Source organism: Hesperophylax consimilis, chromosome 24 (assembly GCF_061612785.1).
Source record: "Hesperophylax consimilis isolate HC1 chromosome 24, BYU_Hcon_1.0, whole genome shotgun sequence".
NCBI lineage: Eukaryota > Metazoa > Arthropoda > Insecta > Trichoptera > Limnephilidae > Hesperophylax > Hesperophylax consimilis.
The window spans coordinates 27,664,015-27,689,948 of record NC_142859.1 but is presented as its reverse complement, the minus strand read 5'-3'; the positions used below and the strand labels follow the sequence as shown (position 1 = coordinate 27,689,948).

The 25,934-nt window shown below is 33.7% G+C and overlaps 1 protein-coding gene across 1 annotated transcript; it reads right to left on the bottom strand.

Annotated features, from left to right (window-relative positions):
* Positions 1-405: 405 nt before the first annotated feature.
* On the bottom strand, positions 406-24,312 carry LOC149412143 (cell adhesion molecule Dscam2-like). The gene is made up of 26 exons (XM_089646314.1): positions 24,048-24,312; positions 23,547-23,637; positions 22,031-22,475; positions 21,727-21,862; positions 21,387-21,506; positions 21,077-21,253; positions 19,975-20,119; positions 19,741-19,889; positions 19,352-19,514; positions 18,212-18,351; positions 17,974-18,126; positions 17,076-17,234; positions 15,947-16,081; positions 14,962-15,114; positions 13,996-14,125; positions 11,569-11,759; positions 10,661-10,840; positions 10,021-10,203; positions 8,417-8,602; positions 7,827-7,987; positions 6,850-6,982; positions 6,612-6,744; positions 5,678-5,805; positions 4,940-5,056; positions 4,588-4,668; positions 406-533 (listed from the first exon to the last, which is right to left on the bottom strand). Exons 1-26 carry the CDS (start codon positions 24,310-24,312, stop codon positions 505-507), a joined length of 4,083 nt encoding a protein of 1,360 aa, XP_089502440.1. The 3' UTR covers positions 406-504.
* Positions 24,313-25,934: the final 1,622 nt, after the last annotated feature.

Sequence of the window (25,934 nt, the reverse complement as noted above, 5' to 3'; positions counted from 1 at the left end):
TGCATAGATGTTTATTTACAGAAGTTATTACTCATGTGCACACAAAGACAAATGCAGGAATGATAAGAATGATAAAAATGTTTCAAGTTTAGTAACATATTTAGCCATGCTGCCGACTTGCGGATTATATCAGAAACTACACAGAAAATTCCTACTGCAATTTATTTAAATAATATATTATATTATAATAGAATGTCAAACTTTCAGTACCTACTTATATAATACTTTTACACATTTTCATCAAATGAACACATATTTAAGTTCTTTTCTCTTTGGTTATTCATATTTATATCGTTACCGTGTATCGAAGGGTAGGCAGAGAGGATACAGCGCCAAGCGCATTTTTAAAATTTATTATGCCTTTCAATTTCTTAATAATATTTGGCACCGAGAGCACAGAGGCTTGCCTTATTTTTAGGCTAAAATTATTTCGAAAAGTTTTTAATTCGGTTTTTTGGAACATTTTTTTGTGTAATGTTTCGCCTTCAGTTCTGTCCCGTCTTGCTATCTGTGATATTGAACTCTGCAGGTTTCTGTAAAAAAAAATATATATCTGTTTAAAATCAACCAAATTTCAAAATTTAACAAAAATTGCGTTGTTCATTCAATCAGAAATTGGCCTTGCTTTCAGCACCAGGAAATACCACTATTTCCATTAGAGATTATTTTCCTTTTCTTCGTTTGGTTAGAATGTTGGTTGTAGCTACTTAAGGAGCTGAGATTTGTAAGTAATTTCTTGAAAGAGATATATAACCTGGATAATGTACAAGCGTAATCTATAGAATGTTTTTTTCACTTGGACAGTTTGCTACTGGGTTCGCCTCGAATTTCGAAAGAATTTTTATGACTGAAGGAGAATTGCAATTTCAGTCCAAAAAGGGTTCTTACCATTTCATAATAAATTCATTTTTATTTATTTAAATACAAACGGCACGACATGTGCCATTAATATCAATATAAAAATATAGTTAAAAAGTACAAGGTATAAAGTATACCGCATAAAGTTTAAAGTATAATATACGGTAGAAAGTGTAAAGGTTAAATATAAAGTAAAGTTATAAGTATACATAATAAATTATTAAAAACAAGTACAAAAGGTAAGATTTTTTTTGTTGTAGTTAATAAAGACTTAAAAGAATTATTTGTCAACTATGCCAAACATAAATTTTTTTTTTATATTTTTTTATTTTTATTATTTATTAAATTTAATATAATTACATTTAATACAATATAAGATATGGGTAGTCCCACAAAGCTGTGACAATCAGCTTGTCTGTAGGTTCTACCATTTAATGTTATAACATAATACACATTAGCTTAAGTTTAAATATTAATACCAAATATAATGTTTAGGATAGATAAACGTTTTGTTCATTTATTAACCACTTTTTTGTCAGTTTAGGGCAGGGTTCCTCATTATTTTTCAAGTTAAAGTTTTCGTTAAATTTGTTATAAATCACAGGTATCAAATAGTCAAGTGTTCTGCTACCATACTTATTTGATATTAGTGGAATTTTTAGGCCTTTTTTTTCAGTAAATCTTGTTTTGTGACTATGCACCAATGGCTTTTTGTACGCATTTTCTCCCGCATTATCCATAATTATAATAAACCAGAGAAGCCCTTTAATTGGGAGTAGGCCCTCAGAGCCATACAGTAATTTTAAGTTGTTTCTTTGTTTGTAAATGCTAGGTTTAACAATTTTTTTAATTATAGCAGTTTGTAGATTTTGAATGAATTTAATATTAATATTACTCGAGTGTCCCCAAGTTCGAATTCCATATCTAAGTATTGATTCGACCATAGAATGATATATAAGTTTGAGAGTACATCGAGGCAGTACAAATTTTAATTTATAAAAATTACTCGCCAAACATCGGAGCTAGTTACAAATTTTGATCACACTTTTGTCCCATTTAAAGTTATTGTCTACGATTATGCCAAGGTAAGTATATTCGTTTGCAAAATCAATTTTTTCACAGCAGCAGATATTATCCATTTTTTTATGTATACAATCAAAATTATGTGCAGTTATTTTAGGTAAGTTCCACATTTTCAAGCTCGGTGATCTTATATACATGCATTTAGTTTTTTTGACATTAATAATTAATCCTACATCATGAGACCATTTAAGTAGTTCGTTAAAGTCAATTTGTAATTCTTGAATAGCTATTTCAGGGTTTTCATTAGAGACAACTAGTGCAGTATCATCAGCAAAAATAAATCTACGGGCTATTTTAAAAAGTTTAGACATGGCAATTACATATATAATGTATAATTTTGGTCCTAAAATTGACCCTTGTGGCACCCCTGATTTGATAAATCTAAAATTACTCATTACATTCAAAATCTTTACATACATTTTTCTATTTGTTAAATAGTTTTTGAAAAATGATAGGAGTTTACCACGGATTCCTATGATTTCGAGTACCTTGATTAATTGTGTATGGCTGAGTGTATCGAAAGCTTTTGAGAAATCAATAAATAATACTAGTACATGTTTTTTTGAGTTAAGCTCTGAATTTATATACCTAATTGGAAAATTTTTCGAGCAGTTTATCACAGCTTTTTTGTTTTTGGAAGCCATACTGACATTCATCGATAATGATTATCAATTTTCAAAGTAACGATAGTGTATACGTAATTACTTATCTTTTGATTCTTGCATACGTAAAACATATTTTTCAAAACATCTTTTATATGATAACAGACTTTTTTATCATTGATATCAAAATATTTATTTCCTAATCTATGCAAGCGATATATTAAATAATTTTGTTCTGCATTAGTTGCAATATTGTTACAATAATATGGCGATATGAGTTGAGTTGGTCTACTAGGTACATGATAATTTATCAGCGAGACTAGTTCAGGGGAGTCAAACCAGTTACTGTTTATTTTAAACAAAAAAATTACATCCTTAAGTATTCATCTGTCTTTCAACGATAAGAGTCGCAATGTTCGTAATAGAAAATCATAATTAATGTCGTCCGCAGGAATTTCTAATTTAAAATTAATTGATTGGAGAAATTTTCGTTGGATCCTCTCAATGGAATTTATATGGTTGTTGTAGGACGGGTCCCATAAAGTAGTTGAATCGTACATTTGCACATTAGACGAGTAATAAGACTCATGTTGGGACGGGAGAAATTTACAAAACGCAGGTGGGAGGTACTACAATTTTAAATTTTTTAAGAGAAATTAAAATTATAACTTTCACACGCACAATGTAGTGTGTAAAATTAGAGACGAGAGGCAATTAATGCAGGGAAAAGATTAAAAACTTAAATTGAAATAAACAGCAACAAGATAAAAGAACAAGCAAGAAAGACAACATGTAAGTACATACCCAAAGTTGGAATTTAAAAAAAATGAACAACCAACAAAGAAAAACATATTTGTTGAAAAGCTTTTATAAATACATATTATATATTTCAGAAAACAAATTAGCCAGACTGTTATAAGAAAAGGTATATTATGGTATAGTAGTGGGACTTTTTTTCAATTCATGTACAACATACATCTACACATTACATACAGGTAAAAATACACGTAAAAAAAGAAGTTCTTTAATTATAATTTATGAGAACGGCGAGAAGAAAAACAACAACTTATTATAGATAAAGTCGCTAAATAGTAAAAAATCGTTACTATAGTATTACCATAAAGTAGCCGAGAAAAAAATCTAGAAAAGAAAGAAAAAATAATCGAACTGAAAAGAGATCCAAACGAAAATATTACTACCAAGAAATCAACAATAAAAATGTTCCGCATAATTTAGTGTCTACCTTTATAAAGTACATATATTATAGTGAATACAAATACGGGGAAAAGAAAGATAAGGAAAAAAAAGACAAAAAAACCTGATAAGCTAATAACGTATTTTCATTTAAAAAAAAAAACTTAATTTTTATAATGCTGGCTGTTTTAATACCCATTTAGAAGATCGTTACATAGTCTACAGGAAATATGGTAAAAGGTTTTATCCTGTACTTTGTGGTCTGTGCTAGAGGACGCGGCTTATATCGCTATTTCGAGTATTGTGGTTTTAGATATCTTGATTGTAAAGTGGCTTGATGTAAGTGTGTGTTGATTGTTCAGTAATTTGTAAGATGGTGCTTGTGATTTCATGTTTGTGAAAGATTGTGATTGAAAGGATACTTAACGTGAACATATGTCCTTGATATGAGTATCTTATGGAAGATACATAACGTTTATGAGAGCTCAGTTTTGGATCACATGCAGGTCAGCTGTCAGTTTTTTTGAGGCTAAACCCCAGATATCTACAGCAGAGGAGAGATGTGTGAGTGTACCATGTCATTGTTCAATGGAGTTAGTTAAAACATTGGAAGTTATCTCTATAATTAAGTTAAGTATAAGTATTAAGTAAGTTAAGTCTATAATATACCAGTTATGGGGGTAATTTTTTTATTTACATGATTTATATGAAGACTCAACGAGGGCCGGGAATATACAATCAGGCCCAAATATTGTGTGTTCGTTTTTTTTTGAAACAGTTGTCGAATGGGTTTAATTTGTTTGTAATGACTGAAAAGGCAGTAATGATTGAAAATACAGTATAAACTTACTATTTTGTGTGTTGGAAAGAGGCGTGGGCTTGCTGATACTGTCGCTGTCTTCGGAATCAGACCCCATTTGAAATCTTGTTTCTGTGGAGGAAATTTTGAAATTATCACCTTGCCAGTTAATAACCAGTAATCACGTAACCTTTCTTGATTGACATATATGCATAAAAAGTATGCTGTTAGGATTTTGTTTACCTATAAGACATTATGAGAATTTTCTTGCAATAACGTTTCAATGTGTAAAACGTGACGTCTATGTATTTTCATAAGACTTAAATAGCAATTAAAAACACATGGTTTTTATAAAAAAAGGTGGTTAGTGATAATATGAAAGTAATGAACACAACAAATTTACCTGTACTAAATACACCCTGTTTGGCTTTAACGTAGGCCGGCCTGTCTTGGTTGTCCACGTGGCCAAATGTTTGGAATCCCATACTGAACTGTGCGTATGGGCTTATCTCAAACATTTCTGAAAAAAAATAGTGCATTCAAGTTTTTAATTGAACTATTCTTTTTTCAAGATGTGATACTGCTGTGCTTCAGTGTAATGAAGCATAAAATTACGGCCCCCAGTTTACACCCAATAGAGAGTTTAAGCAGGTGTACTAGGCATCATTCCACCCAATTCAAGCGAATACGGTAGAGCAGTTATAATACCTCCAATTTCTGACATTTCTTGTACACTCTGATGGCAGTATACTAAACTGGCGCCTCCTAGCGGCACGATTTGTGAGGCTTGGTGTAATTTCATACATTTTAATGGATTTTATGCATGCTTATGCCATGTTACGCTAACGCCCATTGTGGCCAGATTTGCCAGTCAATACAAGTAAATACTGCCAATATTTTACAGGAGTTGGATGTATTATTAATATACTAGGGTTTTTGCTATAAGTGTCGAGATTTTACTTAAAATATAGTGGATTGATTGCCTGTCATAATTTATTAACGGGGTTTGAATAGGTTTGAACATAGAAAAACGAATCTTCAGTGAATTTGAACCTTCGCTTACAAAATAAAGATGGATGTCTCTCGAAGAAAAAGTGGAAACAGTTTATCGTGTCAATTCTCTAATTAGCTTAGAACTAACCTGAATTAGTACTGCTTGCCTTCCTATTGGCTGTAGGAGACGTGTAGAGCCTTGCTGGAAGAGGGGGGCAGTCGGGTGTGGGGAGGGGGCGCGCAGCCAGCGGGGCGCAGCCTCTCTCTTTATAAACACTGTCGGCAGACGAACCGCACATCACCCTGTGTCTGAACAAATACCCAAAATAATTAGAATTTGGTATTGGAATAGTAGAGGTTCTTCATCAAATGAGTTCAACAGAAGGCAAGTGTCGGGAGTAATTCTATTACACAATATTGCAGTTCAACGGAGGGCAAAACTCGTCATCAGTAGTAGTAATGATGGGATTTTTGCTCGCGTAATCAGTTTAATCAGTTCAGTAGTTAAGTAGTTGATTTTATTCAGTCAATCAATACCTAGACTTTACGTAATCCATGTGTTGTCATTACTCTACCCCGCAAAATGGCTGACAGCGTAATTCTTCAGCACAGTCTGAGTCCTACGGTAGTATTCGGTATTTTCCAAAAATGAATGGTGATACATTTGTAAATAACATGAAATTTCGTCGTAGGAGATAACTTCATTGTAAAAACGTTTAAAAATAAAATATTTTACTATATATTTATGTCAATTCTTGAGGGTGTCGCAACAATGTGATTTCTAAGTCGTTATAGTAATTTGCACCTTGCAGGCTGGAGAGCAACTACTGATGGAAGACTAATAGTGACATATGATGTACCCCATTGCTTCGACATCGATATAACTGCAGTCCCATTACACTGTTCCAGGCTTCTTACAAGATTGCCCTGATCATAATTAAAATCTGATCAAATAAGGCACCTGAAAAGAGCTCTGGAATTATTTAAATTTACTTTCATTCAATCGAGTGAGAGCTTTAACATTATTTAAAAAAATACTAATTTTGGAAAGTTGACTGTTCTAAATAAATTAAATGATATTTTATCCTGAAACTTGCCTGTGCTTTTGTATTGCAACAAATACGCAAACCAGCATACACAGAAGGAGCAAAACACAACTGCACACCATCACCAGGATACTCGTATCCATGGGATCACTGGGAGGCCCAATCATTTCTAGAAACCAAAGAAAATCACAATCAGAAATGTATTACTGGAGACCACGTTAACTAAGTTCTACAATATTTGGTTTCTTCATTGTTTATTAGTCATAATACGAACCTCCAAATTCAGTCTTTGTAGCTACCGTGTAAATAGCAGCTATTGCGCCTGCTTGGTTAGTGGCTGTGACCCTTATCTGGTACCACCGAGCTGGCTTTAACCCTCCTATTATTAAGAAGTGCCCGTTCTCCACCTTTAAAAACATATTAAAAAACCACGTTTATGGATGACTTAACCCCTGGCTTAACCCGAGATAAAACACCTCCTTTCAGTGGGAACTGAGAACACTTTTGGAACGAGTAATGGAGAAGCAGTCGATTTAAAATTTGAAATTTAATTTAAAATTAGTGTGAATTAATTTTTAAAATACATAAATGAATTAATTAATTTTTAATATATATAATGGACAAAAGAGACATCTCTGGTCATTTTTGGATGGATTTTGCTCTGCAGGTGAATGGTAACAGATTACCGATACCTTTTGCATTGATCAGATGGATTCATCCAGTTTGTATCATTTGTCAAAAGAGGTCTATTGAAGACTAAAATGTTTGAAATATTTTTTGACAATAAATGTCACAAATCACGGCAGTACGTATTATTACAATGTGCTGATTCATTATTAATAATTCTACTCTCTTGAGAGCTGGTGACACATTATAATCTCACAGTGCGAACTCAAATATATTTTGTGGTGATTGAAGATCAAGGAGCAAAATTCAATTGCGAGTGCTATTTTCTGGTGAGTCTTTCTGTTCATATGTATTTTGGTGGCTGGTTTAAGTTGTCTTTCTCCTGCAGAGTGAATTCATTGATCAATCCATTTTTTTTCATAGGGATTTAAAATATTTCCTGATGGTCTGTGCTATTTACACGCCAGATTATCAACAAGTAATTTGGTGTCAAAGATGGAAATTTAATATGAAAATTTGAAAGAGAGATACAAAACATGACACCAGAGTTCACCATTTGAGGATTTTAGCATTTTGCTGCTTGAGGACACAGAAAAATGTTTTATATTTAAGATAGAAACTCACTGGTAAAGGGTCTGGCTGGAGCCATAGCCTTGTGGTGAGGGGTCTATAGTCCACGCTCCACCTGGAGGCTCCACACTCTCCATCAGTCCAACTGTCCAATTGGAGAGAGAGGTGAGTTGAGTTACTCCAGATCCAGTCGGAACCAGTTGGCGCTGTCATTACTGCAGAAAAAAAACTGTTTTTTTAATCTGGTGGAATAAATACGTTATTTGTTCTTATTGGCTAGAAATGGACCGATGTTCATACATTTGACATTTCACCTCAAATGAATGACGTTTTTTAGCTTAATGATGATTAAACCATACTACTCAAATTTGTAAAATTTTGGTGACATTAAATTTTGATATTACATGAAGTGGATGAAAAAAGGTAAAACCAGGAAGATGTTGCGCAAACAAATGAACACAATTCTCTTGAAAAAGATTATAGACCAGTATATTTGAAATATTTACGAATATTATTGAGCCAAATGGTGTGTGCCGAGAAACATAGTTGTTTTGGCATAACATGGGATTCCATCCCATTTGTATCCTTCTGCAGAGAAATAGTGCGATGATAGTCAGTAAGAATAGAATTATGCAGGGACAAACCTGTGCCGAGAGTGGTTGCAACTGCCACAGCAGGGCTAGATGTTCCGATAGTTCCTTGAGCCACAAGTTTCACTTCATATAGTTTTCCACACCCCAAGGAGCTGATCCTTCTGGTTCCTGCTGAACCACCGGCAATCTCTTCCACCTGCCAAACATCAAACTCTGTTCTCCAACTCAATATGTACCCTGCAGAACATTTATTTTATTAGTACAGGGGTAAAAATAGTAATGTTTAAGGTAGTAATGTTTGTTCTACTCAAGGGTAGATAAAATAAATTAGATTGTCGGGTTGATCTAGACGGAATATGAAGGTTTATTAAATTGGTAAGTTCTGGTGAGTCCAGACAATTATTTAGGATTTCAAATAATAAGATTTGATCAATTATTGAATATTGATTGAATAAAACTAAAGACGGTCTAGTTATTAATTTCATTAATTAATTTATATGAATGTACCTGCCAGAAAAACTCGAAACAAAGATCCTTTTAAATGTAACAATAACCTCAATACTAACTACTCTATGTATTCACCAATTCCAAGAATTCATCAACTTGCAAACAAATACTGTGAACTTATTGATATACTTGGTGTTAATAATTTTGTGAGTTTCAAAAGGCAACTAATTTCAGACCTATTTGCTAGTTATTAACTTGTATTATTTATTAGCTTTTAGAAAAAAAAGTCTTGTCTCTATACCTTCCAACGTTTAACTCACATACTCCTTAGTTTATTTGTTATATATTTTTTAGACGAAATGACTGTATGCATGTACGGTCATACTTGATATGTATATTATACTTTGATTTACTTTACCATTTCAAGTACTATTATTTAAATTCGATATTAATTATGTCGTTGATATTTTGCCATAACTTATTAGTTTTTTTTCTATAGATACAACAGACATTATTTTTCTTCTTTTTTTTAACATTTGTTTTATAATACTTATCAGTATATTATATAAATATATATTTATTTTATATTTACCTGAAGAGTAAATTATTTTACTGTTTTCAGTCTTACTGGTTTTGCAACAAACATGAATAATTAAATGCATATATGAATGTACAATGTACATACTTACTTTATACTTTAATCTTTTCTTTATTTAAAATATTATTTTATTTGGATTTTATGTTAATCTTAGTATTAGCATTTGATTTTTATTTTTTTTGTATTTAGTTATGATATTTTCCAATTATTATGTTACACTTACATACATAAACTGTCAATATACGCTGAAAAAGACCGATAGGGCATTAATGAATAATAAATAAATACAATTAACAAAATTTATACCTCATAGAAAACCGAATGCAGGGAAAAGGTTGTTTCATTCTTTGAGTTAAAATTACATTTATGATTTAAAAAGCTAGTAAAAAATATCTTTCTATTTAAAGCAGAATTTATTCACTATTTGCCAAGGTGCCAAATCCAAATTTAATTGATATATTTTATCATGTAAAATCATACTGCAGATATACGGAAAAATCAAGCGAGGTCTAATAAATGATCCCTGTGGAATACCAAACACTTTCTCAGAAAACTCACGTTTAAAAATATTTTTATTTGGCTAATTTAGTTACTCATTCTGGAAACTTGCCTAGAATAGGGGAGGTATGGTTAGGTGGAGCCCATTCCAGCAGGAGGGCCTGTCTTTCTGGCAGGGCTCTCAGGCGGGGAGGGGCCGGAGGGGCCACCACCGCAATAAGATAAGATACACTGTCCCATCCAAACAGGTTCTTAGCCACACAAGTATAGTTGCCTTCCAGTGATGGGTTCATATCTGAAACATAAACAATAAACAGATAGTTAAAATTTCATTGTAACATCTTTTTATTGTGTCTTCTACTATCAAATATTTAATCATCTTCATTTTAATGGCTCAGATAAACAGTGGAATTGAACTTGTATATTTCTCTACTACGTCTTATTGTCTGGATCAGATACATGTTCCCTTGTTGGTCCATCCCCATCATGAGATTATAAGTTCTTCTTTGTAGGTATATCTAGTACAACATCGACGTTATTGCCCATACAATAAACAATTTCAAAATTAGTGATCCTCTCTGTAATGTATCCTATGTATTTTTGATATTACCATAAATATTTTGAGGTTGTCTCTGTTAATTTATCAACATTTAAATGGTTTTTATAGCAAAAAAGGACGCAAAAGATTGAACATAGTCTTACATTTTCGATTATATTCAATGAAATAATACCATTTAAATGAATTGTCTCACTGTTTATATGTAGACTATCATCGGGGTTGAGGATGAAGCTGGGATGATGAGTGATGACCTTGGTATCGTGGTACCAGACGGTACGGGGTTGGGGACTTCCAAGAGCACGACAGGCTAGCTTCAATGCTCTTCCAGCAACTACCACTAGCGAAACCCCAAGGGATGATATGCCAGCCACAACTAGAATTAGAAAATTCACGTTTATTGATATACAATTGATTGGAAGGAGAAAACGACGAAAAGAAGCTTTGCGAGGTAACATTGGTTTGGAAAGTCAATAATAATTCAAGACAGATGTTATTTTATAAGAAGATCTTAAGCGATGGATAAATTACCAACGATAAAGTTTCAGCTAGTCCAGTTAACACACCGTTTCCGAACAAGCCTTTAAACTAACACCTTTCAAATTCACAGGAGAACGGTTAGCTTTAAGGCATTTTTGAAAACGTTCAGTGAGTTTACATGGCTTGAACGAAATGTGTACGTGTACAGTACTGTAGAATGTACACTATGCACATACACGCTTGTGCACGTGCACGTGCACGCACAATTTAACACAAGCAGTGGTTATTGGTTAATATAGACCCACATAATTTAAGCACTTTTCGAGCCAGCGAGACGCTGTTTCGACGGCTGTCCAAATTCATCATTCGTATACTAATAACTCACTTGAACCTTTTCCGCTTAAATGAATAATTGTTGAAAGATTAAACTAAAGGAAATTAGCATCAACGAAATATCTATGGTGTAAAAAATATTTTTGCATACACTTGGTCATTTGAGTGTGCGTGTTAATGACTGATTGGGTTAATTGTTAGGTAATACTTTACACTGGAGTGGGGATAGTGGTGGGCTGTAACTATCTCACACAATCGCCATGCATTTCTATACTAGACAATGTTAATTACCCCTATCGCTAGGCTCCGCACTGACAGTCTTTGAAGGCTCTCCTTCCCCCACCAGGGTGGCAGCAGTCACCCAGGCCTCGTACCTTCTCCCTTGTTCTAACCCCCTGACAGCGTGGGACAAGGAGTCTTGCTGTTTATCGTCGCCCACTGGCCACTGCTCGGCCACGCGATAACTCTGCATGGTGCCTCCTCTGAAATCCAATAAATGTGTTAAATCACTTGGATTGTTTTTGGAAGAAAATCTAAATCCTACTTTCGTTTATCGTGACAGGTAAATAATCTTTTCTAAACACAATATCGGGCTGTTGAAAGGAATTGTTTGGAAGGAATAAGGAAGTTGAGTAAAAAATATTTTGACTTATAAAAAATATGTTCATGTAGATCAAAAAATATCGATTCAAAATATATATATATATTTCTATATTATTATTCTTAGAATTAGTTAAACGTTCTTGAAAAAGCATTCAATAGCAATAGACTGTATATGCTCCACGATTGGTCGAAAGAATTCTGACGTCACATGTGTCGTGATTGTACGTACAACAGATCACCTATGGTGCATCTCTTTCTATTACATGAGAGATGGTCGGTTTAGATGAGAGAGGTGTATAGGCCAAAGGTTTATTTGGGTTTGTCAAATATATGTACGTATTTGTTGTTATTATTATATGAAATGGATTTCTAAAGATACATATTCGTAGAGTGCTTTATAATAATATGTTGTTTATTGCATAACTTAGAAGTTTTTATTATTATACATGTCACATAGCATGTGATACACTTCAGGCCGCCGGCCGCCCAGAAAAGTCAAACAGTGAACTGGGCTGTAAACCGTTATTTTACTATTGGTCTTTAATTTTCTGCGCGGTGGTCCTGAATTCGCGCGGGGAACGTCAACAAATAGCGACGGCAGTACCGTACAAGTACCGTACCGGGCGAGAAAAGCAAATATTCTAACTTAAAATATTAATTTAACTATGAAATCTTAATCAATTTTCTTTTTTTTAATAACATCAATTCTAATAGACGGTTAACATTGGTAAAAAAATTACTGGAATTCCTTGTTGAAGAATTACAAATTTTTCGATACAAAATGCTTATGCGACGTGGTTTTCACAGTTCTAATGACGTCACACCACACCCCGCCTCTTACCGCTCGGATTCCGCTCGTTTTGGCGGGCTTAATAAAATTTAAACTTTGAGAATTAATTTAATTATGAAATCAAACTTTAAAAAAAAAAAAAAATACCAGTATTTAAGTTTGAAAATTGATAAAAAAAAAATAAAAAAAATGGACTCAACTTCCTTATTGCTTGTTTCACATGAAAAAATTGCTTCGCCTTTGTGGGATTTTTTTGTTACTCTTTCATTCTTTATTACTATGTATGTACCTGAATTGTATATGTATCAAAAATTTTGTTAATAAAAAAAAAAAAAAATTCATATAAGATCTAATCGGAGAAACGTCTTTTTTTATTTTTTTATTAACAAAATAACAAATAATATACATGAAGTAAGTAAGAATATCAGTAAGTGTACAGCAGACAGGGGGTTAAATTACAAAATAATAACAAAGTATATATACCAATCGTCCAATGACGATTTATAAAAGTACGTTATTTCAAACGATCTGAATAGGGGTAAGTTTATAGTATATGTTTCAAACTGTTAATTAATACCTCCCAGATTGAGAAAAACTGGTTTGATTGAGTGTTTAGGGAGGAACTGTCGTCATGAGTTTTATAAATTATTTTTTTTTAGGAATACTGCCATACATATAAACTGCAAAAGTATGAACATATGTGTACAGAATAACAGATGTCTATACGCTAATTATTTCGTAATAAAAAATATTTACATATATATTTTACAGAAAATAATATAAAATATTTTTTATTTTAAGAAAAATGTAGTAAAATTTACGTATTCTTTTAAAAGTTTGTCCAATATGTTCTGTCCATTTAATCTGTTAATCTATTATTATGCCTAAATCTTTAATAAAATTCTTTTTTTGTCAGTATTGAGAATTTTGGTGAGTTACAATAGTCAGAATAATTTTTTACAAGAGTTATGAATATCATTTTCGAGTTTATTTTGAAAGGTTTTTGTCCGTTAGTGTAAACATTATGTAGTAAGTTTTATCCGTAATTGTCATCCAACCATTGTTTCAACCTGTTTATTTCTGCATTCGCGCTTCGATATGTTTCTTCCCAGGTTTTTTTTTGTATGATCAAGACTGTGTCGTTGGCGAAAGATATTATTTTACAATTTTAGGAATGGATATCATGTCTTATTCGCGTTCTACTAACATAAACTGTATCTTTAATATGGCAATTCTGGATAATTTCTTTGATGATTGATAAATCCACTAATTTAAACTTTAATATCGAGTACCGTTTAGGAAATGTTTAGCAATTTTTAACGTACCCATAAGCCAGTCTCACGTAAACAGTGTAGTGTGTGATTCTCCCGTTTGGATAGAGTGGAGGCAGCCAGCTGACCACTATGGAGCTGGATGTTGAAACTAAAGCCTTCACGTCAGCTGGAGCGGTTGGTACTAGAAACATTAGAAACAGAGCGTCAAGAAAATAATTTAGTATTAACGTTTATTATTTTATTTAACTAACGAAAACTCTGAAGTTTGTAACACTGGGTTCCAGTCTGCGCAGGTCACTTCTTGTGTTAGGACCGGTTGGTAACACCAAAGAGAATATGACTGAATATTGATATCGCCAAATTGCCGCGAAAAATCGTATAATTTTTACATATTATACAGTGTTATAAAGAAAAATTAAAATAATCTATCCTCACCATAAAGAAACAATACTCTGGTGTTTGGTGAAGGAATTCTAGCTCACTTCAAAATCATGTAAATAATGGTAAGATTTTGTAAATAAATTCCAATACAATAAATCAGAAAAACACATAGAATTTCTCACTAACAAAAAATAATAATAATAGAAATGGACCTTTATAGAAGTTTTATGAAATTTGTCAAATTAAGCTAAAATTTTGACTATTTTAGATAATTTTCAGATTTAAAGGAAGGCTTTATAATAAGTTATTCCTAGATAGAGATAAGTATTTTGAATGAGTTTGGTATTCAATTTTGGGATTTTAATGTCATTAAATTGTAAGTCTTATAATTTTTTACAGGTCCAAGGAGTCTTTTGCATTGGTAAATCATCACATATACGTTTTTTAACCACAGATTATGTTTTATTAAAAAACAGAATCCCCAGAGCACCAGTGAATACAGTCCCCAATTCTTGGAAAAGGTCTCGAGCTCTCCTCCTTTGAGAGTTACTGTTTCATCAAATTAGGGATGGTGAACTATAAATAATCGCATTGCTGCCCCATTATAGCCTGTCGTTTTGAACGTCGGAGACTTACTGTCTTCCATAGTAGAGCAGAGAATAGGTCTAGAGGTAGGTCCCATTCCCAGTCGGCAGTGTCCAGAAACCCAGATGCTGTAGTTGTTGAACTTTTGCAAGCCGTCCAACTGCACTGAACCGTGGACAGATGTCACGTTGTTTTGTTTGCCATCTAATTCAAAGAAAGTAATGTAAAAACGTATTACATATTGCAACGTACAACAATGGTATCAAATACAGTAACAAAGTGATTTAATTAAAAAGGTAAAACTAATGGAACTTATCAGGCTTATAGAGAATCCATATGATTTAACTGTTTGGTTAAACCTTATTATTCTGGAGTAACTACTTATGTTTAATTATAAACTATTTTTATAAACATATAAAGATGATACAAATTTGAAATTACATCATTTTGGAGAAAAGAAGTAAATTATTACGATAATTGGATCAGTTGGCGGAAAGCTAAAATTAGCGTTGGCACACCAAGAGATAATAGGTAAGTCAACGCTTTGAAAGATATAAGATACGGTGAAAAAATAAAGAAATGATTAAATTTAAATATTGAAGACAATATTAGTGATTTTTAAACGAAAATCTGAAACAGAAAAATCAGAAAAGGAAACGGTCACATCTAGGACTCGAACCCAGGACCCTTGTCTTTCCGGGACAATGCTCTACCAAAGTGTCCCAGATGTGACCGTTTCCTTTTCTGATTTTTCTGTTTCAGATTTTCGTTTAAAAATCACTAATATTGTCTTCAATATTTAAATATTACAATTTGAGGTTTTACTCAATAAAAGTTATTCCGAAAAATAATAAATGATTAAATATTGGCTTCTCTGGGTTAAAACCATGGATTAAGCTAAAGCTTACCTGTAGTAGTTATTGAAAAACGATTGAAAACATACTACTACCCTAAAAGATGTAAAGTTATTAGGAATGTTATCTTTAATAGTATGATTACCGCACGACGAAAATGAAAATAATTTTGTTATATTTACCCATGGAAGAGTAGAAAAGTGTGTATCCTGTCATGGCCCCACCTTGCAGGTGAAGGGGGAGAGGACGCCAGCTGATCCTCATGCTGCTACTACTGACAGCTGAACACTGAAGGTCTTCTGGAGCCTCCTCAGGAACTGAAAAAAAAAAAAAAAAACTTCCGAGTTTATGTCCGGGTTAAATCTTCCCCAAAGGAAAAACTAAACCCTTCCACACACTTTTCCACAAATGATCATCTAGTCAATCAACATTATGCAAGTGCATTATATAAGCAAAATAAATACAGAAAAATACAAGAACAACACGTCAACTCACCAGAGATCAAATGGGAAAATAATTCACTGACTCCAGATATTTTGATATCAGAGGGTTCGGCTCGGTAGAACTCCTAACAGGGCCTATAAATCCTACTGATCCCTCAACATAAATATTTAAAAAATCTTTCGTTATCCTACATGTATTCAAAATGACCGACTTTTGCATCTTTATATATAATTTTTTTGATAGATCTAATACGCCTAAATTTTTAATGAGAGAGCTAGCTATAATGCCAGTAGCTGAAATAACGAATGGTAATATTTTTATAGTTTGAGAATGCCAAATTCTTTTGATCTCATTTACAAAATTGTTTAATTTAATAGTTAAATCAAATACTATTTCAAGTTAATCAATATTATTCTTCTGGTACTCTCTCACATTAAAATCTATCAGGCATTTTTTTTCAATCTTTACTTTGCAGGCTGCAGCTCGAAACTCCACTCATAGCGATACGATTTGAGGTTTTCAGGGCCAAAATTATTATAGTGATACATTTTTGGGTTACTCCTTCTTTAGCCAACATTTAAGCATCTGATGATGGAAACTGTCCAATATGTATGTCGAATTTAGAAGAAAGCGTAGAAACGGCATAATAACCCAAAAATAATCACCAATGTCCTCATACCAGTCCTGAGCTTAGAAGCTAAATATAAGGTGTTGCTTCCGAAATGCTTGCTGAAAAAAATTGACGTTTTGATCAGAAAAATATCGATGAAAGACGTAGTACAGAAATGTGCTGCCAATTTAATATGGAAGGTATCACGATGATCACCCAAAACCAAAGATTATTCTTATTTCTAGAAATAATCTCACCTCCTTCAGGAGTATCTCTATAGGCAGCCGGAGATGACGGACCGGCCCCAGCACTGTTGTAGCAACTCACTGTGACGGAGTAGCGGCCGCCCTTGGTGAGTCCTGGGATTATGGCCTGCTTCATGTTGGTCTCCATCTTCAGTACCCTGGCTTTTTCCTCTGCACAGAAAGTAATTATTTCGTAGTATGACAAGATTAGTGAAGCGGCTGTAACAAAGTCACTTTTTGAAAACGGTTTGCAATATTTTCAACACAGGACACGATTAATCAATGGAAGGTGCTCGGAAGGAATAACGTGATTAACCAATCTCTCTGTCATTCGACACAAAGTATTTCCCATAAATTGTAGCACATCATAATTATTATTTGTAGCATTTAAAAAAAATGGGTTATCAATAATCTGTGTGAACGCGAAAGTGAGTGTGAACGCAAGAACTTCCGAGGAGAGTTAAATTGACTATTAAAAAGCTACTAAGAACACTCAAATATGGCACGGAGATTACAAATTTACTGGAAACGCCGCAAAATCAAACTCTACCATTGTATTAATAATGCAGAAGTTACCGGCGTTGCTCGAGCTTTATACACAGTGATTCAAAATCAAAGTAAACAGTAATCTTCTTTTTGATATAAAAAGTCAATTTTGCGAAACTTTATCAGTCTCCAAATAAAACTGTAGTTAAATTGGGGTAATAAATTGGATTTGATTGCGTAAAAAGCAAATGCACGCCGCCCATCTGGCGTTCGCTTGCTCGCCAAAAACATTCTTTATATAATATGGAAGCTTTATTATTAATAACAAAACGTCGAGTGTCTTCCGTTTTTGGTTTTACGATGAAGAGAGAAATTCAGAAAAAGAGAAAGGTGAAAAAGAAGACGGTAAAAGTTCAAGAAATACCAGTATGAAGCGTGATCTGTGGAACAGCTCTGATAATGTATCCCAACAGTAATCCATTGTGGGTGTGCGTTGGAGGAGGTAGCCAGGACACTCTGAGTTCTCCCGGTCCAGGCCCTGATTCTACTTGCACACTGAGTGGGGCTGATGACGGAGCTAAAACCAAAGAAATTAGATCATCAGGTTTTATTGACAAGGTATCAAAAAGATCTAGCTAGTTAAATAACTTATAAAATAATACCTTCTTCAATGGTGGTAAAAAGCAGAGGTCTCGTGTATGCACTGAGGCCCGCAACACCAACGGAACAAATTCTAGCAGTATAGGGAGTAGCCGGACGGAGACCTGTTACTTCCGTAAACTGCCTTATTTGGCTTGGAATGCTGAAATAAAATAACGGCAACGATTTAAGGTAACAGTTGGTACAAGATAATTAATTATACGACTATATACAATATATAATCATAGCATGGGGAGGAGCAAACGCTGCCGCCATTGATCCAATATCTAAAGCTCAGAAACTTATAATAAAGATTATCCTCAAACTACCAATCACAAGCAGTTCGGATGAAATCTTTAGGAAAATCTATGTTATGGACATTAGGCAACTTTATGCCAAAAACATACCAACATAACTCTTCAAACAGAAAACTACTTTTGACAATATCCAAACTGCTCGTGATACTAGAACCAAAGGACATAATTTCTTACAAATCCCTTTCGCTAAAACAACTTTTAGCCAGAGAAATTTTAGATATTTTGCAACAAGGCTATATAATGCTCTCCGACATCAAATCTTGGATCATCAGCCAAGACAGATCCACGATCAAAAGTTTTATAAAAATCCCTTCATAAGTATGTACTCCAACTAGATGCTGATTAACAAATTTATCATTAATTATTATTATTTATTATTTTGTATCTTTTTCACAATGTCATTTAATGTAATGAAATATTTTATGTATCAAAAAATATGCAAACATTAATTCATGTATCAAATACGTCTGTCTCGACACAGGTTTATCCTAGTGAGACAGACATCGAAAAAAAAAACCTGTAAAAAAACTTTATATTGATAATAAAAAAAAAAAAATAAAAAAAAAAAAACTAAAAATCACACACAGTTAAACAGCTCAGGAAAGCATACCTCTTTGATTCATCAGGTCATCTGTCTGTGAACAACTTATATCTGCCTCAATTTGTAGTTTATGTACTGTAGAACAATACACGTAAGGTACTATCTTAATATTTTAAAATATTTAAGAAAGTCTGGTTGCAAAATGTCACGTAGTAGGCAGTTACATCCAAAACGGAGTGTTATGTGTGGTATGCCATTTGAGAAACCAATATAAAATCAAATTTCAGAGAAAACTGTATAATAACCTGGTGACATTGATAGTGGTGGCAGAATCCCAGTGCAGGTGGTGGTGAGGAGCATACTGCAGCATGTAGAGTACTGGGGGTAGCGGAGGCGCCCTCCAGCCTATCCGCACAGTGCGCCCCTTAACTGCCTCTACTGACACCTCCACTGGGGGACCAGGTGGCTCTGAAAGAAAATAATCCATGATTAAAAATAAAAACAATAACGAATTTCAAACCGATTTAATTCTACACCAAGTATATAATTAAGTTACGAATCCAGTTGCTTTGTGTAAACTCAATATCGCAATCGAGGTTTCAGAAAAGTAAGCCAGCAACTAAAACGATTCAATGAGTAGGCATGATTCCTAGTTTTGTATAAAGTAACTTGTAAAATAATGAACAGAATTTACCTTGGACAGTTAGATACGTTGAATGTTGTGCCGCTCCAAAAGTATTACTGGCTTTGCACAACCATACCCCAGAATCTCCTGGATCTGTGCTGCTCAACAAAATTTCGCTTGTGGCTCCCTTTTGCGTCTGATGACTTGTGACTTTCATTCTGAAGATGAAAGTTTAATTTAATAGGTGTGAAAGTTTAACTAAATCTAGTTTTTTTTACCGTAAGTTGTAATGAAGTGTAATACCTTTCTGATGTCAGCTCCAAAGTTCTACTGTTGTGTGTCCAAAATATTCTGATAGGATGATCTCCAAAGACCTCGCACATAATGGTCGCTGCATGCCCAACCTTTGTGGTCACATTCGATACTGATGATTCAAATGTCACTGGCCCTATTAAATTTAAAAAAGTAACATGTGAAAAATTAGAATACGTGCGCTAAAATAAAGTATACTTGCACCTTAATCCAAAGCGGAAGATCTGTCATTATCGCTCTTTTGAGACACCACCGAAGTAATATCTATAATTATTTGGTTATTAATATCTAATGTAATTAAATATTAATAACCAGACTCTTTTCAATTATCTTTTGCACACATATCTTTCAGCCTCAGAAGGTGGAAAGACAAGCAATGATTCCACTGGCCTCGGGCAATTGGGATACGGTGTTCAACAAAATTATCAATTATACATTATCAATTATTACTTGGGTGATTTTGACATATTCAATACCAACTTGGCAAGTTTTGTGGATCATTTACAAGATTTATTTCAACAATACTCCTAAACACATCATGTAAACCTACAAATAGCTGTAATTTTCTGTTTTTGTTTCTTGTGTTTGTATAACTTGTTGCATAGCTTTTATCAAATGTAATTTTATTCTTATTTTTTATGTTTCAAAGTATCTGTCAAATTAAAATTATACTACCAACCATGTAAAAGCCCTCTGGGCGTTAAATAAATAAAAAAATAAAAATATATATATATATATATATATATATGTGTACACGAGTGGAACACCCATTCACGGTTGACGTTTGCTTCATGACAACGAGCTGTTTCTTCGACTCGTTTTTTTGTAAAACGGCTCGTATTTGGAACGAGCTACCAGCATCAGTTTTTTCCTCCTCCATACAATTCGGGCCTCTTCAAGACCCGCTTTAATAAACCCTTTCCTACAACCCCTACCTTATCCCGCCTCAAAACGGTTGGTGACATAATTCCCTTGTCTTTATACTGTTCAGACAGGGGTGCTCTTGTGAGGTGTCATATACTCGTAAAAAATATGATAAAATGTATTGTATAATTAATGCAGTACGTTATAATTTATTTAAATTATAACTTACTGTTGACCGATATCAGAATATCCTTCTGTAAAGGTTGTCCAACTCCATTTTCTGCCCTGCAAGAGTATATTCCCTCATCTGCGACAGCCACAATATCTAGCACCAAGCTGCCATTTGGAAGACTTTGAAGAACGCTGCCTCTTTGTTCCAAAACTGATCGCCAAGCCCCGCTGACTTCTGTAAGCAAAAAAACGACAAATTACTTCACTCGATATCTTGCGTGGATTCAATAAAAATTTAGAAAAATACCAACACAAGTGAAATTTAAATTCTTTAAAGTATATATCGGATTTTTGAAAATGAAGTTCACCATCTTTCTTCATCCAATGAACTTGTGGTTGAGGATATCCACTAGCACTGCAGCCCACGTGCCCTTGACGTCCTAGAACCATCGACGTGTTTTGGGGTTCTTCAAGCCATTTTGGAGCCACTGCAAAAATAATTATTATTTGAAAAACTTAGAATTGCAAATGAAACAATTCAATTTGGCAGCTAACCGAAAGCCTAACCTTACTGTCCTCACTGCATTCAAGGGTTTATTATATAAAGCTGTATATTTTCTGAAGACAATGGATATTATTTTAAAACTAAATCTTTAACATTCAAAATTCACGATAACTCGATACTAAACAAATCCCTTACTGACTTACCTTTTATGAAGAGTTCAGCGGAAACGTTGACTCTTGCTGCGTGATTAGAAGCAATACAGGTATAAGTGCCACAATGTTGTAATCCAACTTTTTTGATTATCAACATACTCAAAATATCTTGAGTTCTCTCATCTACCTAAAATAAATTGTTTCTGTCAGCGAGAACAAGCATAAGTATAATATAAGAGTATGTACGGATTTAAATAAAGCAAGGTTGTGCCAAGCAGCTGTGCCAAGAACAGCTGGATGAAATTTCAGTCACTTGATAATTTTAAGGCTTTTTAGTATAAAAATTAATACAAACCTTTAATGCTCCGGAAATTGGCACTCCATCTTTCAGCCAATTGAAGAAAATTGGTGTATCTCCACTTTTTAGACTGCAGATAACTTTAGCTATCTGACCTTCTTGTATATTTGTACCGAAATTAAGTTCATCCAGTAAAGGTGGCTCTAGTACTTGTATTTCAAAAGACCTCCTAGCCATTTCTCCCGTTGGACTGGTAACTGTACAAGTATACATTGCACCATTTTCAGAATTATCTACATTTGTTATAACTAGTTTTCCGTCTTCATCCGCAGTGAAGGATCTTCGATTTCGTTTTGTCATATCAATAAGTTTCGAATTTGGATTCAACTTCTTAGGTATGTTTAATCTTTTGATTTTGGTGTGTGCTAAAGAAATGCTGTTGCTTCTTTTGTATCTTTCATAGTGAATCGGTTGAAGATCCGAGCGTTCCCATTTTACCTTACTGAAAGCAATTCGATTAAAATTACATGATGACATAATTTTGAAAATAAACCCATTTTAACCTTAATTTAAAAATTGGCATAAATTGAGCTGCGCAATCGATTGAGAATATTGAAATCGAGAAGTAAAGATTTAATATAAATTTTGAATTTCCATGAAGACTTTTGACTCTTACTTGAATTGACTTCATTCATTTAAGATATTTATACTTTACTATAAATCCAGCTAAACCAATGGACGCATTATGCACAGGTGTTCTAAAATAAATTACGAAACACCCTAATATTATAGAAATTCCTTCTTCTTCTGGCGCTAGTAAAATTAGAAAGAGTATTTATAAATGTATTTTTAAATGTAAGTATGTTATGTTTGAGTTTCTACATATGTAAATATATATGTCACTAAGACAGTAGTTATAGGCATCAGTCGTAAGTCACTAGATATAAGTCTTATATTATGAAAGTCACTAGTTTTAGTATTTATTATTTAATAAATATATTTGTTCAGGGCCCTCGAGGTGACTTTTCATGGAAAACGGCGTTATATAAATTAACAAAATATTATTATTATTATAAATGATTTACGAGCACTTGAAAATATCGAGACGCGGCACATTAAACAGTATATTTTGACTTCAAGAAAACTTCCAAAGTTTTATTGTGACTTTAGCGCTTCCTCCTTCTTTAGCCGACGTTTCCATCATTTGACCTGATGATGGACAGTAACAACAATAGTAACTTCAAACTACGCATATCTTAAGTGCATGATGGACAATACAAATGTACAAAAATAAATTGTAGATCAGAAGACGTATCCATAAAAACGTCCACACTGGGAGACATGCTTGACCAGGGGCCCTACGTGTTCGCACCAGATGTGTATTATGACGGGAACACGCGATTCGAACCACGTATCATGAGAAAGGAACAAACCAACCGCAAACGGTTGTAAGCGAAGTTTGTTCATTTTCCAGTACCCAGCTAGATTATATGAAGTTGTATGAAGATATTTTCTACTTAGGTAATCCATTGTTTCTAGTATTTTAGGTTTAAGGATTGGAGTAATGCTGCACCTGATAGGATATCCATAGTAAGGACAGTGAATGGTTGCCGTTGTCCCAGAGAGTATTTTAATGGGCCCCAAACTGCGAATATAGGGTGGACCTGAAAAAAAAAAACAAGTAATATGGACGCAGTTATTTATACAAATGATGTATTTAAAAAAAAGAGTTTAATATTTGACAAAAACATAAAAGTCGATTAATTTGCCAAAAATCTGTACATAGCGAAATCCCGTCGCAAAACTTATTTAATTTTTCAAATAACAAATTATTTTTTTAAACTTAATTGTTTTTCTAAAGTTCCTGTAAAATTGATCACAGGTAGTTAATTTTTTTCCCTTATTCTTTTTTCCTTCCCAGAACTGCTTCTCCTTTCATTCCCTAAAAGGACCGTCAACACAGAATCCCAAAGATGAAGTAAATAGGTACTGAAGAAAAATAATTCCTCAGGGCCTTCTTTATGGAGCTATTATGAAAAAAAACTTCACTGGACTGTGATATTTTTCCACTAACCATAAACATCAATTCTAGCCTCGTGCATCACAGATTCGTTATTAGCCAAAGCCGTGCAAGAGTAGCTCCCAGCATCTTCAGGCAAGGCTCTGGAGATGTTATAGCTGGATCTCAGTAAAGGCTGAATAGGGGCAGAGGATGCCACAGGACCAAGATTGAGAGGAGTTCCATCTCTGGACCACACGAATCTGGAGGCTGCGCGGGCGGTACACCAAAGTTGGATGGGAACTCCCTGCGCCACAGCCTGCGAGCGAAACCTTTCCATGATAGCAAGGGATTGACGTTTGGAACGGTGTACTGCTTCTGAAACAAACATAAAAAACACTTGACATCTGAAACAATAACATGATTTCTTAAAAAAATGAGGTGTTATTATGAAACCACTAAAAATAATAATCCTAATGTAGCACAAAATGTGTGAAACATTACTTCAGGGGGCTTAACAAGATGAGAAAATAACTGGATATAATGCTGAAATTGCAGGTAAAAAACTTAACACCTGTACTAGATTTATTTACGAAATTATCGATAATATCTCACATTTATATATTTCGATATTTACACATATTGTGGGCTATGAAAATCGAGAAGATAAAGAAGAGGAAATTTAGTTCCCTGTATAATTTGTAGAGTTACGATACGATACGATACGAATGTACCACCCCAGCCGGAAGCACCGTGTCCCGTTGAGGTCGGTAGGAACACCATTTGTTAAGACTTAGAACAGGTGCTGTGGAGAGAGGAAGGATGTTGAAATATAATTGGCCTAATAAGCCAATATTGGAATTTAAGATGGGCAGGCATAAAGGAATTGATTGAGCGTCGTTTTTTCCGTATCTCTTCTTTCTTATGCCTCTTTTAGGCTCCACTTGTCTCTTGATGGTTCTTCTTGGCAGGCCTTGAATCTTTTCGCATTTTCTCGCCCCTTATTCTCTCTCTTGACTTTTGTTCGTTCTTCTTGAAACATATTGATTCTTCTTGGCTCTTCTTGGCTCTTCACGGTTCCTCTTGGCAAGCCTTGACTGACTCTTTTTGCATCTTATCGCCCCTTCTTGTCTCTCTTGGCTCTTGTTGGTTCTTATTTAAACTTCTTGATTTTTCTTGGCTTTTCTTGGCTCTTTACGGTTCTTCTTGGCACGCCTTATTCCTTCTTGCATCTTCTCGCCCCTTCTTTTATCTCTTGGCTCTGGTTGGTTCTTCTTGAAACTCCTTGATTCTTCTTTGCTCTTCTTATTTATTTTTAGTTCTAACTGATCAAAAACATGGTTCGCTAATATAAAATTAAATTCATATTAAAATGCTGCGGGGTGATGTGAGTTTACGTATGTAGAAGTGATTTGCTATTAGTAAATAACTTGCACTTTGAGAATTAAGATTTGAAATTGTGCAATGATTGTTACAAAACGTTAGCGTCCCATGGATGGTGCAACAACAGTGGTAATTTGAATGTAAAACGATGGAAATCGAGTTAAACAGTGCTTAACTGTGATACGTGATATGATTTATTGCCCATTACACATTTTGCATGGTAACCACGAGTTAAAATATTTCTAGCTAACATTGTTTTCAACATGTAGATAATAATTCTACTCCATATTAAAAACTTTTGCTAAATTCTGAAAATTTCACTTTTATATCATTTCTATCAGATTCACAGAGTTTATAACATTAATTAGATGATTTATATGAATAAACTCATGGCGTTTTGCGAACTTATCACTAATATTTTACCATAGAAATCCATTTTTAAAAACTTTTAGTCAAAGCTACACCGTGTGGCAACTAGTCATGATATGCTACGTTATCTGGCTAATTTATTCGCTGGTCAAGAATGTCCGTTATTCTCTCGATGTAATTCTGCATAAAGTTAGCCTAATCCTATTTTAA

Excerpts from the sequence above, each read along its gene's own strand:
- LOC149412143 (XM_089646314.1), bottom strand. The coding sequence starts at position 24,312 with ATGGAAAGGTTTCGCTCGCAGGCTGTGGCGCAGGGAGTTCCCATCCAA. Across the intron at positions 8,603-10,020 it reads CCATACCTCCCCTATTCTAG|GGTACATATTGAGTTGGAGA; the intron begins GCAAGTTTCCAG and ends AATGTTCTGCAG. Across the intron at positions 6,745-6,849 it reads TACAAAGACTGAATTTGGAG|AAATGATTGGGCCTCCCAGT; the intron begins GTTCGTATTATG and ends TTTGGTTTCTAG.